Source organism: Pocillopora verrucosa, chromosome 14 (genome assembly GCF_036669915.1).
Source record: "Pocillopora verrucosa isolate sample1 chromosome 14, ASM3666991v2, whole genome shotgun sequence".
NCBI lineage: Eukaryota > Metazoa > Cnidaria > Anthozoa > Scleractinia > Pocilloporidae > Pocillopora > Pocillopora verrucosa.
In genome coordinates, this window is record NC_089325.1 from 12,718,205 (window position 1) to 12,738,449 (window position 20,245).

Sequence of the window (20,245 nt, forward strand, 5' to 3'; positions counted from 1 at the left end):
GACATCGGAATCTCATGCTCAAATTATTTTTCCAATAAATCAAATATATGTATGTCCGTCGCTCAGAACTTTTTGGTTTGCCTCATCATCAGGTTTTGCATGAAACTATCAAGTTAAGATGTGGCTAGCAGACATTTGTTTGCAACACTAATCTAGAGAGGGCTGTCATTACGCTCAATTCAACCCTTTTCACTATCAGCATGCATATTCTCCATACTGTTCTCGATACATTTCCTATGGTGCCACTAAAGAGAATTTACTTAAAAATCAAGCTCAGCCTTAAAGGTTGGCAAAAATGTGTGATTCATGGATTATATTGTGAAACAAATTAGATATCATAAATGCTATTGCTCTAAGGAGTCAAGTGTTATTGCTTTCACTACTGAATGTGACCTGGAAGTTATTTCTCCTAAAATTGTTTGTACCCCATCAGGCTGAGAAGGGATAAGAAGAAAAGAGAGAATCAAGTGATGGAAGTTTGTTTGATTTCTCACTAAATTCTCATCATGAGTATCATGAGAACAGAATAGTAGACAGTAAAAAGAATTAGAATGTGAGAGCTCATGAGCATAATGGTGAGACAAGCAGCCAATTATTTTTTGACAACTACATGAAAAGAAAAAAGAGAGAATGTGGCAATTCGTCTTCATAGTAAATCATTACATTTATAAAGAAACTAAAACCACTTTTACATCATGTCTTTTTTTCTGAAAAGATTTGCCAGGTCATGAGGTACATATTGGAAGTTATAAGAAAAACTTAACCTTGCATAATAATCCTTTAACTCCCATGAGTGACCAAGACTGAATTTCTTCTTACAATATCAATACAATATCAAGGTGACAAGTAATGAGAATCAAGAAAAATCTTATTTAGGGGATTATTAGTTGATCTAATATCAAATTCTCCAAACTAACATCAGAAGAACTATATTGCAGACAGTAAGGAGAGTTACTAATGAGATCTTGGGAAAGGGTTAAAACGATCTAAAAATTGTTGACTTTAGAAAAAGATAATTAATTTTCAGTTAAATGACCTAAGAAGGTAATGTTCCACTCAGATTGCAAAAAAAGAAATATTTTACAGTTGTAATGTAGCTTCACTTGGAAAGATATTTAATAATCCTTTGCAGAAAATTGTCATTTATACAGAAAAATATAATTGAATACAAATGTTCCTCACCAACTAATTTTATACAATATATACATGATCTTTTCCCTTTAACAATTGATATATATTTGACTGAATCTGGTATGAAAACTTGTCTACTTGTTTTATGTGACTATAATATCAATATTTCTATAAATTATGGGGTTCATTTCACATACTAGAATCTTTTTTAAAATTATGAGTGATTTTTTTGGGAGAGGCGGTCATGATGCCCAATATACTTTTGTACTTGATATCATAAACAGAGAAGTTTAATTCTTCCCACTATGGTAAAATTTGCAAAATTGTAAATGTTGTTATTGAACTCTTTCCTAAATAACATAAAAGTCTTTCCTTTCTTGGGATGGTTTGGAATTTGTTGAGTTTTTTAATCCATGTTTTTTTAATCTTTAATGCTGTCAATATTTCTATACTCTACAACAAGAGAGGGGTCCCCGCGCACAAATTGAATGGCCTCCAAGGTTAACCCCAGTAGTGCCATTCTCGTCAGCAGTTGGATTGTCTTTTGTTTCGTTACCCTCCACATTTTTAACATTTCTCTTCAACTGTGTAGCTAAACTCATAAACAAGTTCTCTACATTGTCTGCTTCTTTGGCAGATGTTTCCATGGCAATACAGTTTTCTTGTTCTGCAATCATTTGCACACTCCCAAAATCCACTTCTCTCTCTTGTGACAAATCACACTTGTTCCCTACCATATACATAAGCACTTTCTTGCTTGTAAATCTATGAACATCGTCAAGCCAATGTTGTTGCAAGTTGTCGAATGATTTTCGATTGGTGATATCATATGTTACAATGACGCCATCTGCATTGTGGTAGTAACTCTGTGTGACAGAACGGAAGCGTTCTTGGCCTGCAGTATCCCATACTTGCAGCTACAAATATAAAAGAAATAAATCAATAAATGTATAACAGGAATGAAAATAACAAGAGACTAACCCTTTACGCCTTAATATCAAGAAGAATATTTTGTTGAATATACTGTTCTCTTTACAACTGACAAAGTGAATTTCTTTCACAATCAGGAGCTTTTTGATTGGCTGATCAATTCCTGTATTCTCGTAATCTTTATGTCTGATCCAGTTAAGTTAATGTATAGAGATATTAGATGTTAGTCACTCTAAGGAGTTAAAGGTCATGAAAAAAATTTTTCACCACAAGTTAACTTATTTGAAAAAAAAAATTTTTAAATATTTCATTGTTAACTCTTTTAATTTGAGGCCTAAATAATGCACAGTCTCACAGGTTCAAGATTTATTCAGGCCTAAAAATTTCACATGCTTCTTAATCAGTAAGCCGATGAATTATAGCTTGAGATCAGGACGTAAATTTTTCTTTTTTGAGTAGTAACACCTTTTTTTTGTTTCAGCTTTCTTTTTTACGCTTATGTTTTCCAACAACGAAGCGAGGACTTCCGATTTTGAAGGCTCATCACTTAATGGATAACAATTCAGCTGGCAACTCATATAAAGTGAAACAGAATTATCTATCATATCTAACACCTAAATATCTAGGCGAAAATTAAAAATTTCACATGACACCGGCTAAAGCTAATGCAAATGAAACAGAAAGTGGGAAAACTACCAAAACTAAAGGTAAATGGAAAACAAATGATTGTAATTGAATGTACGCGTTTCCGAGCGGAAGTCTCTCTATTACTGTATTCCCAAAACGAAATTTAGCAAGTTGTAAATGAGCTAGGGTTTTATTCACGCAATCTGTTTGGGAAAAAGTTTCAACTTATTTTCCACACTGACAATGTTGTGGTTTTACTGCGCATTTAATAATGGAAGTTAAATCTACGTTTTAAAAATGGGCATGATCACATCCTCGAACTTCAAGAACTCATTTGTATTCTGTAAATCAACAGAGGACGAATTTATTAAGAGGAAATGATCTGAGGAATTTTCGATTTTTAACACCCAGTCAACGAAATTACCAGCAAAAAGCAGTTGAAACGTAGGCGCAAATTGCATATTACAATGGATCAAACACGCACGTACTTTCCAAGAAAGACAGCTGTTTAAAATCTTCGAAAAAAGAAAAAAAAATTCATAGTATCGTTGAATAATGTTTTTCATTGAACGTCGCTTTCTTATCGGACGTCGAGGAAACGATTATCATCATTTAATTCATAAATATTGTGGTTTGAAAATGAAAAACAAAACCGATGCCGCTCACGAAAGCGGGCAATGTTAAATTTCACTCTTGAATCGAGCTTGTACTGGAAACAATTGAAAATACTAAAGAAACAAGTTTATACTTAGACACATGATTGAAAGTTGCCAAAATCATCATTTAATTTAGGAAAATATGTAGTGACGAAATGCAAAAAAAAAAATTGCGAGCAGCTTTCGAAATCGAGTCTTTTTATGTTACAGCTTTGCTTCAGCAACACCGACAAACAAGTGTTATACCTTCACTTTTTCACCATCGACTTCTACAGTTCGTATCGTGAAATCCACGCCGATTGTAGGGCCCTGAGAAGGTGTAAAGAAACCTTTAGCAAATCTCTTCACCAAGCATGTTTTTCCGACGTTTGCATCTCCAATCAAGATGATTTTGAAAAGATAGCTGTAGTCATCCATTTCACGTGCGAAGTTTCTTGAGTTTAGATCGCTTTGATGTTTGAAATATTCAGATCGATCTACGTTCTAGTATATTCCGCCAGTTAAACGATAGTTGGTAGAGCACTGATGAATCGACAGGGAAAAACCAACGCATAAAAGTAAAATTTACTTCGATAAATTTAGCAGATTACATGCTGTACAATCACGCGCGAGAGTACTAGAAGCATTGTTTTCAATTGTTTTGATTGGACAAGCCCTACATGACGTCATAAAATAACAACTCCGTGTCCCCAGCCTCGACTTCCGGCACGTTCCTTTCAGTTTCGTTGAGTTCCGTTTCCGGTTTCGTTACTGAGAAAGTATTTCCATCGCAATTGGGAATTTTTTATTTGTTTATCGTGCTATTTTGGCCGCACGACTGAAAACTACCCTATGGGAAACTGAAACTAACCCCTGATTCTAATCAAAATATAACCACAAACATTTCCAATCTGAAACTAACGTCTCCTGTTTAACCGGAATATTTACACGATCTTAAAAGCAATACTTTTGCGCCCTTAAGGTCTTTCCGATTTTTGCGCTCGTGGTTAAGGAAGCATGTCACACTAAATACATCTCGGGGACTTAAGCGTAAAATCGCCATTCCTGATCTATATCAATCCTCTCCCGCCTTTAAGTCGACCTTGTTCCTTCTCAGACTAATGTTGCCGCCTGGGCGTTTTTATTTCTCCTCTAAGATTTTAATGTCTCGTTCACGTTGTTTACCCAAGTTAAGAAAAAAATGACCTGCCTGGAGAGCGATGTTGCTTGTTTAGTACCTTTAATTCAGTAAGATACAAACAAAATCATCGTGAATAAAATAATTGTGGCTTACACCCTATATGCTGCATTCAGTTATCAACACTCATCAGTTCCATTTTGAGGTGGAACGGCACTAAAGGATTGCTTGTAAGATCTTGCTTAGCATTTCTAGGGATTGAAGAATGAAAATTAAACAGATGAGATGAGAAACAAACTATACTCCCTAAAATCAGTTGACAGAAAGTGACCATTGGGACTGAAAATGCTGAGGGTGGGGAGAGGGAAGGGGGTGATGAGACAAAGAGGGGTAAATGTGGCAACAAGGAGACATCAATCAAGTCAAGAGCATGGCAAATCATTTAATTAAAACAAATTTATAATTTCCTAAATAGCTATGATACATATGCAATGGATTTAATCTTTTAATTCAACTCTCATGGTTACTCCTTTTGAAATTTCATTTATGAAATATGTAATTATTGACAATAATTTTTATTTGATCTTTGTTGATGGTTATTTATACTTTTGAGCAGCACCAATAGTATAAAATCTACAATGTAAATATAACATAGCATTACCTGAGTTACTTCATATTAGGAAGTGATATATTACTTATAAAGATGAAGCTATTATTACCAACAAACAACAATTTGTTAACGCAAGGAGCACCTAACTTTTTCAAATCCCAAAATCTCTTTCATCAATTCTCCCTACTGTCTGAAAATATTTCTTATAATGTCAGTACTGAGAATGCAGTGTTCAATCAAATTATGTCTCCTGCATGATATTTTCCTTTATTCTCCACAACTGACTTCTAGAAATTATATATTGATTTTTTAGGGGGAAGTGAAATTACTAAATATCTCTAGGTTAATTTTATTACTAAAAGCATACAGTTTCAAGCATACAATTCTTACTTTTAGGGAAAAATCCAAAGACATATTGGAGATTATCTAGTAAAACAATTAACATAATCTGTAAATCTCCACTGGAATGATAACTTGTTTTGAAATCTAATGTGAGAGTTATTTACATGTTAATCAATTAAACTGTTTGTGCTATTGGTGTACTGAATACTAAATCATGTCCTGCAGCTTATTTGTATATCTGTGTCATGCAATAGCACTATTCCTTTTATCTGTAAACTAATGTTTTTGGTGGCATAATTAAAAAAAAGATGGAAGTTTGATTTCAAGATAAACACAAAGTAGTAATAGAATTATAATAAGTTCTTGTTTCAGTGTACCAATCAAAGAGAAATATTGGGCCAGTTATTTCAAAAAGGTTCAGCAGCCTGAACAACATTGAATTTTTATTCTTGAGTTAAAAAAAAAGATGGATTTTTGAGAAAAAAATTAAAGGAAGCTTAACAGTTATTGCTAAATAAAACATTTGAGTTCTTCAGTGACCCATAATATAGTCCCCTTCACCACACTTGAAATATTGAGATCCCATAATGGACTCAAACTGTAACCTAAGAAAGCCTTTTTAATTAACTGGGCCATGTGGTTTGACATAAATCATGCTCACACTGAACATTCAAATTATTAAACAGTCAATCACCAGTGAATGGTGATCTAGGTTCACTTGCCTGTGAATGCTTATTATTTCACATAGTCACAATGAGATAATTTTTACTCAGAAATCAAAGGCAAATCTTAAGATAGCCTTTAATTATAACCCCAGCTAACAAAAACAGACAACCCCACAACAATGTTACTGTGAATATGAACCCTGAATTTGGAACATTGAAAGGAAATATTTTTTCTGCTTGACACTTCATAGCACAAGTATTAAATTTTTACAACCTAAAACTATTGCAAACTTCAGAGCCTGAAAGCAAACTTAACTCAAAGTCTCAATTTACGTGGATTCACAACAATTTTTCCTGTGCTCTCCTGACTGATTCTTGAGTTTAATTCTCTTCTGTGAACCTCTGAATCTTCCTGATCTAGTTTTTGATTTGGTGCTCTGGCTATTGGAATCTTCACTTGTATAACGAAGTGGCCGATCCATAAAAGTTTTGGACTTAACGAGTTTGTGAGCAAGAGTTATAAAGATGGACTCAATTGTCTCCAGTTCTTCATCATTCTTGGTTGAAATTTCCCACATTGGCATATTGTGAAGATCAGCAAATTTTCTTGCTTCGTTTGAATTGATTGTTCTCTCATGAATAAGATCGCATTTGTTACCAATCATAAGTTTTGGAACTGAGCAGCCCTCACCATCAATTTCAGTGAGTCCATAATGATCATATTCCTGTAACCAGGTTTCTAAAGCCCTGAATGAGCCTTCCCTTGTGATGTCGTACATGAAAATAACAGCACTCACATTCCTGTAGTAATGAACAACCATGCTTTTACGAAATCTCTCTTGACCAGCAGTGTCCCATATTTGTAACTGCAACCAATCACATTAAAAGTTTAGTCATTTTAGTATGAAATGTATGTCCCAGAGAGTTGTTGATGATAAAAAATTATAGAAAAATTGCCATAAGAAGGCCATAAATGAGTGCTTGCAAGGCTGTAAAAAGCCAAAAAAGCTTGTGAACTGAGATGCAGGATGGATAAAATGTACATTTATCATTGACCAAGCATGAGGTCAAGATGACTCGATGATAAACAATTTATTATAAAGCAAAAAGATTTAAGAATCAAGAATGACTTGATTATTTTCAAGTGCTGGGAAAATGCCAGTTTTTTTTAGCACAATAAAATTTTTTCTTTGTTTAGATTGCCTTCTGCCATTTTATTTGACTCCATAGCCAAAATTGTCCAAAAGTAGGTGAGAGTAGCAACACAAGAGTAGAACACAAGATTTGCTTCATCTTGCCCATAGGCACTGACAGCCATGTTCATGAAACAAAAGAAAATCTTGAATAAGATATAAAGTGGTAGTCATGATATGCTTATTGATGGAGTCAGTCTGAACCAAATTTCGAACCAACAGATACCTAGCAATTTCCTTGTGGAATATTGGCACAATCTGGGATGGTGAGGAGCAGTGAAATCTCCCCTGGCTAAGGATCTTCCATGCACCTTTAATTTTAGCACAAATAATTCAAGCAGGCTCTCTATCCTTCCATCTGGGTGAATCTCAGTTCGAAAGGCACTTGATAACAATTATTGCTGTTGATGCAGCATATTTAATGTTCTTCTGGTCGGTTTGGAATCTAAACAATTTATTATTAAAGTGGATTATTGAAAGCTACTCATCTCTAATGCTTTATAAGAATAATTGGTTGATCCATGTTGCAAGATCTATCCATTCACGTCTTATGAGTAATTGCACCAAGTGTATTGTTTCCTATGTTAATGCATGCATGTATCCTGAAACTTTATCGAGAAACACCGAACAAGATAGAAATCAAGACGTGACATTCCAAGTACACGAAATAGACGTGAATTGTGAGAGATTTTAAAAAGGAATTAATCCACAAGCACAAAGAACCGCAAGAAGACCTGCTGGAATAAGCATTTCAACTCACCCGAACGCTCGACCCGTTTATTGTAAGCGATCTCTCCCAGAAGTCAACCCCAATTGTTGCTTCTGTCCTTTCAGGAAATTTCCCCGTGGAAAATCGATGAGCGAGGCAAGTCTTTCCGACGCCACTGTCGCCGATTATTATGATCTTGAACACTTGTTCTTTAGCTGATACTTCACGTTCTGCATCTTCGTCTTCTTTGTCGTGAAACATAACGTAGTTGTGGTAATGTTGAGGAAATAATTTCAGTTATAAATCTTGGATACAGGCGAGAAAAGACTAGGTGATCATAGGGATCTAACTTCACTGTGTCACGCACGAATTAGAGCATTCGTCGAGGAATTTCCTACCGGAAACAGAAATTCCTTCCATCAAAAATTAAAACAGTGGATTTTTCAATAAAATGTGAATGCCGGTAGGAGATGGAAAAGGAAAATAAACAAGTTAGCAGCGATATTCGTGCCTACGTACTGTTTTCACGAGCCGATATTAATTCTGGAATTGTTGCCAAATTAAGCAGTGCCAAATATGGGGAAGCAGCCGCAGCTCGCGATTATTCGGGGCTCACAATGCGCTCATAGCGCGATGCTTGTATGATACTATAAGAAAGTAATTTTGAATGGATTTTCAAAAGACCGAGTTGTTTCATCCTAGCCGGGGGAATTCGATCTCAAGCGATATTGTCCCTTTTTTTTTTTATTTTTATTTATTTTTTTTAATTTTTTTTTTTAAGATCTACACCACCAAGACCTAGCCCTTAATGTTCTCAAGTTCTAGGACTGAAGGTTAACTTAAGAAAAAAAATGTTTCATATCAGGAGCCATTACTTATTGAACTCCTGATCATATACAGTCCTTCCTGAGACTTCACTAGCCTGCGAAGTCAGCGCTTTTGTGTGTGCTTTGGAGCTTTGAGCGGTCTCAAACTCGTACTCGCAACTCGGGCGCTTAAATCATCGCCAGCCACTGGCTAGGATCGGAAGGTTTCTGATATCCAAGTGAACCTCCCTCGGTCTTACTACTTTTGTTGTAAAACGACCTGTGAAGCCCCACGCACGCACTCCCATTGAGAACCATAGTAAAAGCTGACGTGTGAAAAGCCGGACGGGTTCACGTGAGCTGGTCCGGAAAAGCCGTCCGGCTCCACACTAACACCGCTCTTTTGCATTTCCTAAGAGCGTAAATTGAAATTAGATGAAGTATGAATTTCTTGTTCTAACTCAGAGATAAAAGGGAAGAATTTTGATTGTAGAAAGTTTTTACTAATTGTCTAGGGTCTACCTTTCTTTGCATACAAGTAAGTCCTATTCGAGGTAAACAAATTTCCAAAAAATTTTCAACTCTTGGTATTCATATCATGAAAACATGGTCGGGACGGACGGGAAAATATTTGGCCCTCGGTCATGAGGCAGAAACCTCGTTGAGCTCAGTCACTACGTCATAACCTCTAGCCAAAAATTCCTTGTCCGGCTCTCCCGCTCAGTCGTTAGGGACCTTAAGCAGTAAGGACGGCAACGCCAAGGAAAACTTCGATTAAAAAATGAATTTCTGCCTTTAATTAGAATTTAAAAAATGGCTGCATGTGTCAACTTCAGCATAACGTAGAAAAGAAGCGTAGAGTTCTAAATGGAAATTAAAATAATTTGCTGTCGCGGTTTCGGTTCGCAGACGACGCAAATTGTGGTGATTTCACGTTGTTGTTTTGCATAGGACGGCTAAGAAATGTACAAAATTTTAAAACGCGCGTGCTGAGCTATTGCTCTGCCAATTAGATCTTTTGTTTTTCCATGTCCTCGTTGCCGTCGCCATCGTGGTTTGCTTAAGGTCCCTAATGAGTACCCCATCTGTTATTGCCGGTAGGAAGAAATATTCTGTTTACCTCTATCAAGATAATATAGTCAATATTCTCTTGCCTCTGTCCAGTTTTCGTGATCGTGCAACCCATAAGAGGTCCATAATCCAATAGGTACCGTGATTAAAAAATTAACAATAATGAAACAATTTTTTAGTATTTTTCAGTTTATTTTTCATATTCATTTTAAAATGCGCGTGCTGAGCTATTGCTCTGCCAATTAGATCTTTTGTTTTACCATGTCCTCGTTGCCGTCGCCATCGTTGTTTGCTTAAGGTCCCTAATGAGTACCCCATCTGTTATTGCCGGCTCGATCTGCTCACAGAAAATCTCCCGCGAAATTTCTTCGTAGCTAATATCAAAGCGCTCCTGAACTGTTTGTACTTCCAGGTATAAATGAGAGGATTTAAGCAGCTATTTGTATAACCCAGCCACAGAAAAATCAAACTCACTTTGGGGTTGATTTTTTCCTGTTTTAGGATGTCTAGAAACAATTTTACACAGAAAGGAGTCCAGCAAAAAAAGTACGCCCCGATCACGGTAAGGAAACTTTTTGCTGTTCGAATGTCGGATGCGTGGGAGCGATGTCCCCGAGTTTGTCTGCTGTTTGAAGCAATAGGAGCGAAAATTTCGAAAGTTTTCCTTGGTGTTTCTATTCGAGAAGTCGATGAATATGAAATATCCTTCATTTGCAGTGGTTGAAATTTTTCACTTGACATGCAATTGGGAAAATTCTGAACGTTTATCCTCCGAACGTGTGAACGCGCGATTCCGAATATTTTCCAGTAGCAAACTGCCATTACAGTCAGTGCGAAACAGTATGTTAGCCCTAGCACTGCGATGGCGAAGACGAGAGATCCACTTGATCCAGACCAGTCTTTTTCAATATCGCAGTTATCCAGATTAGGGATGAAACAGAAATATGAACTTAGGCCGAATTTTGGCGGAAGAGCACAGAACATAGCATAAAGCCAGACAAGCAAAGACGCCGCCACGGCTTTTCTCGGGCTAACAAAAGATATGTATTTGAATGGTTTCGCAATCGCAAACCATCGGTCGAACGATAGTAGCTGCAAGTTCATGATGGAACAAATACAAAATAGAAAGTTTGCAAAGCCGATAAACTCCTTAAATTTGAATCCGAGTCGAAAGCCGCCACTCATTAAGGTGTCCAATGTCGTTGGGATTACAGTGAAGGCAACAAACAGATCAGCGAGCGCCAAGTTTACCACAAACCAGTTTGATTCCTTCTGACGAAGCTGCCTCGTGCGCACAATAACTATCACAACCAAGAAGTTGCCGGTAACCGCCAGGAAATTGACCACAAAAAGGGCAATGAAAGAAATGATTTTTTCTGAAGAAGACCAACTTGCGGTGAGAATTCCTGAGCGATTACAGGACATAACGGCGGCGAAGTTTTCTTCTCACTCTTTCGGAAAAACGCAACATACAATTAATTTTCCTGCTGGAAACCCCGACAAAGTTCACACCCTGTTGTTTTTGATCTTCAAGAATACAGCTGCCATTTCAGTAGGAAAATTGTAAAGGCGACAGTCGCCCCAGCAACTTCAAAATCTGCGTGATTTTTGCTTGTGGTTGACTATATAGTTCTTGGCAGGACTTCAAGTCAAAATAGAAATACCCGAGAGCTTGTCATAACATGTCGTCAGCTCCCACTCATAAAAAATTATGGCATTAAAAATGTTTTAAATTCAAGTACCCGCTGAGTTCCATAAAAAGAGGAAATTTCAATGAGCCATTAGACAGATAATTTTGCGTTTTCAATGCAATTAATAAATCAGCCGTCTGACGGATGCGAATAGTTCGTTTGTTTCACTTAATTGAGCTGTTGTAACTGTTCTCTTCGTCAAACAGAAATGATTTTGCAATTGGGGTTTTCGAGCGATATTCACACGGTAGAAATCAATGGAAAGGCAAGCTGTACTTGTGTTTTCTTACAAGGTAAATAATTTATCGTAACAGGTGCGGGATGATCATGAAAAGGACAGGATCAAATCCTGTTTATGTAAATAATCCTATTTTTTATTCTCACTCAAATGGAAACAGTTGTAAGTCACATAAATGAAACTTCTTAAATTTATGATGAAAACAAAAGTCAAAATGGCAGATTGTATACGTGAATGTAATTGTTTATAGATTTGTTCAAACATAATATAAATTTCAAACAAATATAATTTTCCGGTGTTTACTTAAGAAATGATATCGAAGAAAAATCATCTTTTGTTTTTATCAGTTTCTATGAACATTGCCCTGCAGACTAAAGGGAAACAATTACAAGTTTAATATCGAGATACTTGGGCTAATTTTTTCGCTCAGTAAACTTGTATTGGAAAACGAGCCTCTATGAAAGCACAACCCAAGGTTATCAGGGCCAGCACAGAATTTTCTTCAGTCGAGGGGCTTAAGCGCGACTGAGAAAGTGGTGCCCAAGATCCGATGCTCCCCGTAGAAAAACATTTTGATCTGAATTCCACCAGGGGACAAGTACGAAATTATTTATAACCTGGGGTGGGTGGGTGAGTTTGTGTGTGAGGGAGGATTTTTGGACTTCAGGGTGGATCACAAGATTTTCAGGGTGAACGGAGGGGAATCAGTCGACGCTGACAGAATACATAGGAGGGGTGGGACTATAGAAAATTAACTGCCAAATAACAGCCAATGAGGGGGGATCAGGTAAATTTTATCATAAAATAGCCAAAAATCTCCGACCCCCCTCCCCACCTTCCCCCGCCCCCTTCTTTGGCGACATATAATTACCAGTCCCAAACTTCCTCTAAATTGAAAGGAAATAGATTTTAAAATAGCAAACGAAATCTTAAAAGGTGAACGTTCCATGTTACATTTAACTACCCTTCGTCAGTCCAAAAATTTAAAATTTCTGATCACTCCCAGGAAATCTCCTTCACTGACAGCGCTACTGCTATTGATCGTTTGATACATCAAGACTCCAACGATTTTCGCCTGAATTGCAGTTAACGTAAAGGTGTATAAACGATGTATCAACACGAATGGAAATAATAATTTACAAAGTTATTTATAAAGTTTATCCCACTTGCAAAATAACTGAAGCCAGAGGTTGAGAAATTTAATGCCAAAATATCTCAGATTTCTGCGACCTGAAAAATTGTCGGCAATGTCAAGAAAGAATAGGTCTATGCTATAAAAGGAGGACTAGAACTCGTGGAGAAGGGGAGAAAAAAAATCCGCACCTTGCTCTTTTTGACAATATATTTTGCCTTCTACAACTGTGACAAGCAACTTCAGTTAATACTGATGTTTAACGAGCTCAAGATTTCTATTGTGGTAGGGTTGACGAAGACGAAGAAAGAAGCAACTATTACGAATACAAATCGAGAGCAAATGATCTAATTCTTTTCTTTAAATCTGCTAGTCTTTCAAAACTTATAAATATGACAGGCTCATATCTTTTTTCATTTTGTTTACAACCGCACGCTGTTTTGCTTCTTACCAGTACTCCCCCGCCTATCATAGAATAGATAACAAGTATAGTTTAGCCAATCAGGTTGCAGCATTTATGATATCTACCGTAGTTTACTTTAGTATCAAATATCTGTTTTCAAAATTTTCTAAAAATGTGCTCCATTTGTCTATTATCATCATCACCATTTCCCAAAAAAGCTTCTACAAGAATCATTAAAAAATCACTTTCAAAATCATTTTAAGAATATTCTCTATTTTTCTACCGATAAACCTCTCTAGAAACCTAAATCATTTCATTTGAATACAAAATTTGACGTACTAAATTCTATCAGACTACAAAATCATCGAATTTAATTATTTTTTTTACCTCGCGTCGAATTCAGCAAATCTCCGAGAAGGCAAAAATAATCTTCGTTGGCACAACGTGCCATAGGAACACGACAGATGTATTTTTCCCCATGATTAACTAGTCGATTCCTCTTTTTTGATAAAAAACTGCAATCACTTCTAGCTTCAAGTATCAGTACCAGCCTTAATATTTACTAAATAATACCAATAAATGTTAAACTATCATTAACAGTATCCTCGGTGATTTTTTTGTAAAGGCCCTGTGTTCTGTCTTCATTTTCGTTCCTAGTCTCCGTGCACCTGTCACTCTCTTCAGTTAGAGTTAATTCGGAAGCTGATGTTGACGACATCTCTTCTATGCAAATGTATTCACTGCTGACACCATTTGATGGTGCACCGCGGGCTTGCTGAAAAGTGCAGTTTGGCTGAGAGACTGGAGTCTGAAACTTGGCTTCTCCGCCAGCATTTTTTACATTGCCATTATTCAAGCAATTTTTGCCTTTGTCAGCGAGTTTGCTCGTATCATAGAAGATAGGCGAAGAGAAATCGGTGCGTGGCGGTGGTTTCTCTCGAGGAGTTCCGCTCTGAGGCAAAGCTGATGGTTGTTTCTGCTGCTTCCGGGCGAACGTACCGGGTGTAGTCCTCTTAAGCGAAGCAGGTAAGTGTTTGGCTGGGACATGGTACCTGACTCCTTTAGGAACAGTTGTCACACGCACGACTTTACTCGGAGGGGAGGTGTAGCCCGGGGTATTTCTCGCCAACAGCTGCTGCAGAGGAGACTCATAATGTGACCCGATCGTTTGGCGATGGGAAAACTGACGGTTTGGAAGCTTCACTGCGCCTGGTTCCGTGAAAGACTTGCTCCGCATCACAGGGACACGGGCATGATTTGAGTTTTCTTTTAAACGAGGAGCACTCGAGGGAGAAGCGCATGACCGAGGGATACTGGAAGGTGACAGTGACCCTTCTATCTTCCGGGGGATTTCTCTTGTGATGGGGCTGTTTCGTGATAGCGGTTGCTGTTGAGACGCATTCATGGGTCTGATAATTCCAATATTGTACGAATTTGGTTGAGAGATATGGATTGTTCGTCTCCCTGGTGTGTTCCGAATGATGTCTCCGTAGTTCATTCTTGGGCGTGGTCGGTCCCAAGTCACAGGAGCACCCTCGGTCGAAATCTGACGAGCGACTCTGGTTGCTGTGCTTGGAGCAGTGAATGAATTGCTTCGCATGACAAGCTGGGGGCGTTTTTCTGTGGCGGAAAAGGACTTACTTCTGCCAAGCTCCTGGAGATTTGGAGTCGGTGTTTTGGGTTTTCGTTCGTTGGACTCTTGAAGCTTCGGAAGTGGCACAGACAAAGGTGAATGGCCCGCCGGAGCAGACAAAGTCCTTTTAAATCTGAGTTGTTGGAGAACACTTTTTTCGTTTCTCATGAGGGAGGGCGACATGTCCTCTGGACCAGCAAGCGGTGCTTGAAGGGGAGAGGTGGGTAGAATGTTTGTCTCCTGTATTGTATCTTCAGATACCTCTGCAGAGGAAAGGGTTTTGCCTTTGATAAAACAGGATATCTGATTGAGTACACCTTTCTTTTGTTTCTTTGGCTTCTTATTTGTTCCTTCGCTGCTTGTCTCACTCGCTGTTTCACTCGGAGGCTTTGTTGTCTCTTCCTGTGTATGCGGCGTCAACGACTTCCCATCTCTGGCTTCTTTAGTCTCAGTGCTAGATACTGAAGCTTTTCGCTCCAATTTGGCCTCCTCTCTGCTCTTCTCGTTTTCTTTTTCCTTCTCCTTAACATTATCCTCTACTTTTCCTTTACCTTTTTTCTTTTTTTTGTCATTTTTCGCTGATTTTCCTTTTGAAATGACTTCACACGCCACGCACTTCGATTCTTTCGCGCTTTGAACCTCGCCATTTTCTTTTGGCGCGTCTGTGGGTTTGTTAAAAGGGTTATGACCGTTCACAAAGTATCCATTACCTGTGTGGTAAATTCTACGTTCCTTGATCAGAATTCCTAGGCAGTCATGAATCACATTGAGTTTCGGCACGTGTACGTATTGGTAAGTTCTTGCCAGGTATTCCGCGATCGATTGCTGTGTGGCTGTCAACTGACTGCTATTCAAGGCAGCTATGGTTTCCATCAGAGACTTGGTTAATGGAAGGAATGGAGCTTGCTGGATAACTTCCATACCAACAGAGCTTACAGCGCCTGGGGAGAGTAATGTTTGAAGGGCGTGAGAAAAGTTGAAACGAATAACTTCCCGCTAAAAACTTTTTAAGATTATGGGTGTGAATTGATGAACCGGTGAAGGGAGGCGCGCGGGGTGTGTGTGGGGTTGAGGGGAGGGGGGGGGGTAGTTAAAGAGCATGTGATCCCCTCTTGGTCGAGAAAACGACTTGAATTATAATGAAACAGCCGGAAAATTGCCAACCGGACGATAGTGTAGCACTTATTTCATGACCACCCCTCTCAATGTGGCTCTGTTGCTCCATGGGAGAGAGGCTAAGTGTGCCTCACTTTTTGTTTTCGAATAATCCTAGTATTTCTGTAAAAATTTTACCCTTTTAATTTTTAATCACTACTCGAACTTAGCTTTGTACTGAGTATCGACTATCGAAGCTCTTTGCAACTGCATGGACTGGGAACGAGAGAATCAACTGTCATAATGATGGCTTCAAGTAAAGAAAGGCAAGTACTCCCAAGGAAATCTATTATCGGTCTTGAATCGACGAAGGTGAAAAACTTTCATCACAGCAACATGTATTTATCAGGATAAAATATGGGACAGAGGGGGAGGTTTTGCAGTTTCGAAATTTTCAAACGGTTCGCTGACTTTTCATTTATCGAATGAAAGAAAAAAAAGCAATTGAGGAACATCACAGACAGAGTCGGTATCGCATGAACACTATTCAATTCACAAGTTCAATTTCGCTGCAGTTATTTTTAGGATGATGCAGCGCGGATGGCACGAGAAGAAAACTCACGTGCGTGCAAATCGTATCCGCACGCGCTCGTGTACGTGGGAGAAGGGCACGCGCGTGTACGTGGAAGTGTAGTAAAGACAATTTATTTCAAGTTACCTTTTCTTCTCTATTTTTCCTTTGTTTTGCATAGGTTAAAAGAAAAATTAGTTTGACAAGAATTAAGTACCATTATTTCCTGCTTATTACCATACTTGTTCACTGCTGAAATTTTAAATAGGCTTTTCTTGAATTTGCGCACCTGTGTTACATTTCATGAACACGAAAACTCAGCTAGTGTTGATGTGACGGAGAGCAGATAAAATAAAACGGAAACGATTATTTAAAATTGAAAAAAAGAGCTCCTCTCTTTCCATTGCTCATATCTTCGGAGCAAATTACCGAAAAAAAGTGAAAATTCTTAATATCGCTCATAGCCAGCCGAAATGTAAACACCAATTTGTTTAGATGTTTTCTAGAACAACTACAGCGCATTAGGAAAAATACTTGGCAAATTACTGCAAAGCTTAAGGTTTACAGGAATAGTATCTTTCCCAAACCGCAAAAAATTTAAACAATGTAGTTACATCAGGAGAACAAAATCGGACTCTGGTCCAAAACTTTTCAGTTTTTCTCTGAAAACATTGCGTGCTGCAGTGAACATTTGCGCTCAAAACGAATTCTCTACTAATCATCTTGCTATAAAATTATTCCTTGTTCCTCTCAGTATGAAAGTTCCTTTTACTTTGTTTTGACTAAATTTTATTTTTCTTCCCATTAGTTGGACCGCCCACTGTCTTAGCAGGTCATGCACGGCAGAAGACAAAGACTGCTCACTTAAAATCGTTAAAGCGAACACAATCCTTCTCGCACTTGTTCAAATTTTCCTTCTCATTCGGGAGGCTTTTAAAACAAAATTCTCATCTACTTTGATGCTGAAAATAACTGCAATTCAAACTTGAGGAGAAATCCCTGTGAAGTTCCATAAAAAGTTACGATAAAAATAACATGATAAAATCAAGTGAGATTCTTACCTCCCGCCAGTTTTCATTTAATATTCGAGACATTATGTCTTCTGCAAATGCAGTTTGCTTTTTGCTTGTACCATGTTTGATGCTATTGTGTACTTAAGAGTACAGATAGATGTTTTAAGTTTGTGTGACATTCCTTTCCCATTGAAAAACACAATTGGATTTGAACAGGAAAGATCCTGGTAATCCTAGCTTTCGGCGAAAAACTCACTATAAAAGCATGACTTCCGGCTGGAAAGAATGGCCTAGGTTTTGCAAATGAGCAGTGTGCGACAACTACTTCGCTTGATCAACATTTGAATCGCAGAGCGAAATGAAACAATGTGCTACCCTGCTATCAGTCCAAGAGTGAAAGAAAACTAATAAAGAGTGATTCTAGTATCGTATTCTTTTGTATCGGTGAACTGTTTAACTCATTCAAAACATCAAGAACACGGCTTATTAAAGATATCACGCGTGGAAACGCTTAAATATCCCTTTCTTTGTCATTTCTCAAAGCCTTCATTGACAATAGCCGTCACAATAGACAAATGAACTTAATTTTGGACTCAGACGTTGATCATATGTTTATCAAATAGAAAGTCTCCGGAGTTGTTTTAGTTTCTTCGTTGTAGCTTTAAAAGCCTGAAGCAGTCAGAACCGTGTTTCATGTCGAAAACAGTTTGGTTGTTTGAGAGACATAACTGCGACAGATTCACGGGTGAAATCATCCATGTAAAAACTTATTTATCAATCGGAAGCCCGCAGCTTTTCTTCTCCAGTCAAGCAAAACCTCTTGTCCCTAATGGAAAATTCAAATGAGCCAAAACCAAAATAGTAAAATGCATCAGAAGCACATGTTATCTGGAACTATCTTAAAACGATATATTTCTGGTCAGTTTAAAAGCGTGTTAATTATTAATCTGTGTAATTTTGAAGACGTTACAAAGAAGTAACTGCATTAGCAAGTGAATCCAGAACAGCGAACTAGATCGTAGTAGAGTGTTTGAGTTAAATGCACTACATTGTTTTCGCATAAAGCTAAGGTTGGCACGGCAAGAACATTCTGGCGAACTCATATTGAGAAATAACAGAACTGTAATATTGTACGACCGGCTATCTGCACTTATGTCATCGGTTGTATTATATACACCTGCTCTGAGAATCTACTTGTTTGCCTATAACAACTCGCTAACTGTCTGCGCGTAGATCGAACGATTTACAGCGTTTTTTTCCCTCTCCACAGATCAGGATGTCAGAACAAGTTCCCCTGAGGGATGTGTTGCGGTGCTCAAAACATGGTAAGTTTTGAATGCGAGTAGGTTTCGGCAGTCTAATTAAACGCAAATTACGTTGTGGAACACTTAGCAATAATTCTAGGTATCAGTTTCTGAGGAAAGCCCCGCAAAGCTGATTGACGAGTTCATGAAAGCGTTTTTATCTCGACTGATCGCAATCTGAAAAGCAAAGAAAAACTACTTGGATGACTGAAATAAACTTACCTATATCTTTGATTATAAAATTATCCGGGCTCCGGAGAAAATGGCGTCTCCAAGCCTCCTTGATCACTTCAACATCTTCATGTGGTCCTTTGATCAGTAATGTGAACGGAAAAACCCAGCCTTTCAGCCGAATCTCGCTCAAACTCTCCGTTAGCCTTGTTAGCATTGTAGATTTGTTCGCCTCTTTGAATTCGTGGAATAATTCTAATCCGTTGAGTTGATGCGACGGTTTAGGATCGCCGCTTTCAGACGAGTCGTCTCTGCGAATATTTTCGCAGTTGTGTACTGTTGATGTCGGTCGAAATACGATCGCTAAGACATTGCTTAGGACAATCGAGCACTTTGGAGTCCTGTCCCGCATCGATTTGGTATTCAAACTCATCCCTCAAAAGGAAATTTGGAGTTTCCTTGCTAAGTGATCTCGCGGTAACATGAACTTGACTTGGAGCAAGCACACTGTTATTAGTTTTGTAATTCACATATCTGTTGGTGGTTTACAGGAACCATCAATCACAGAACGAGATAGTTCAAACAAATGCAAATTTTCAAAACAAAGGCTGCAGTGAACGTGAACGTGTCTAGCGATGACAAAAGTACACCGACTCAAAACTCATGAATAAATTTATCAACAAGATTATCACGCGGGCCACAGAACGTCAGAATACCACAAAATAACAAGTCAAGCGGTCAAGTGGGCCCGACATAGATATTATTGCGGTGAAAAAAAATATTAGCGTCGAATTGGCGCCTTTTAAATAGTCATTATAGACATATTCCTCTGTCCATATAATGACTCGTATCAAATGAATTAACCTTTTCCTCACATTGCTCGCGTGCGTGTTTCATACGTGTGTACACGCGTGACATATTAATCGCACCAAGATTAAACTCTTAGCCCCTTTATCACTTAGCAATGGGTACCAATTTTAAGCACAGCTTAATCGAAATAAAGCTATTTATGTGACGTAATAGCTAATTAAGCTGGAAAGAGAGCAGTTTTTCTTTTTTTTTTTTCAGCACGATATTTTCCACGTAATAGAAATTCAAACTCGCGCGTTTGCGTCCCATGGGAAATATCTCAAGATC

The 20,245-nt window shown here is 38.0% G+C and overlaps 3 protein-coding genes across 4 annotated transcripts; all 3 read right to left on the reverse strand.

Moving 5' to 3' along the window:
• Nucleotides 1-850: 850 nt before the first annotated feature.
• On the reverse strand, nucleotides 851-8,508 carry LOC131782413 (uncharacterized). The gene is made up of 5 exons (XM_059099148.2): nucleotides 8,032-8,508; nucleotides 6,412-6,944; nucleotides 4,646-4,712; nucleotides 3,591-3,827; nucleotides 851-2,048 (listed from the first exon to the last, which is right to left on the reverse strand). Exons 1-5 carry the CDS (start codon nucleotides 8,239-8,241, stop codon nucleotides 1,578-1,580), a joined length of 1,518 nt encoding a protein of 505 aa, XP_058955131.2. The 5' UTR covers nucleotides 8,242-8,508; the 3' UTR covers nucleotides 851-1,577.
• A 1,670-nt stretch (nucleotides 8,509-10,178) lies between these two features.
• Nucleotides 10,179-11,282, reverse strand: LOC131782412 (5-hydroxytryptamine receptor 7-like). The gene has a single exon (XM_059099147.2). It carries the CDS (start codon nucleotides 11,280-11,282, stop codon nucleotides 10,179-10,181), a length of 1,104 nt encoding a protein of 367 aa, XP_058955130.2.
• A 1,832-nt stretch (nucleotides 11,283-13,114) lies between these two features.
• Nucleotides 13,115-19,820, reverse strand: LOC131782450 (microtubule-associated protein futsch). Of its 2 annotated transcripts, none has more exons than XM_059099184.2 (2): nucleotides 19,160-19,820; nucleotides 13,115-15,895 (listed from the first exon to the last, which is right to left on the reverse strand). In XM_059099184.2, exons 1-2 carry the CDS (start codon nucleotides 19,539-19,541, stop codon nucleotides 13,884-13,886), a joined length of 2,394 nt encoding a protein of 797 aa, XP_058955167.2. In that variant the 5' UTR covers nucleotides 19,542-19,820; the 3' UTR covers nucleotides 13,115-13,883. The 2 variants fall into 2 exon arrangements, with proteins under 2 accessions (XP_058955167.2, XP_058955168.2); XM_059099185.2 differs by lacking the exon at nucleotides 19,160-19,820 and adding an exon at nucleotides 17,682-17,779.
• Nucleotides 19,821-20,245: the final 425 nt, after the last annotated feature.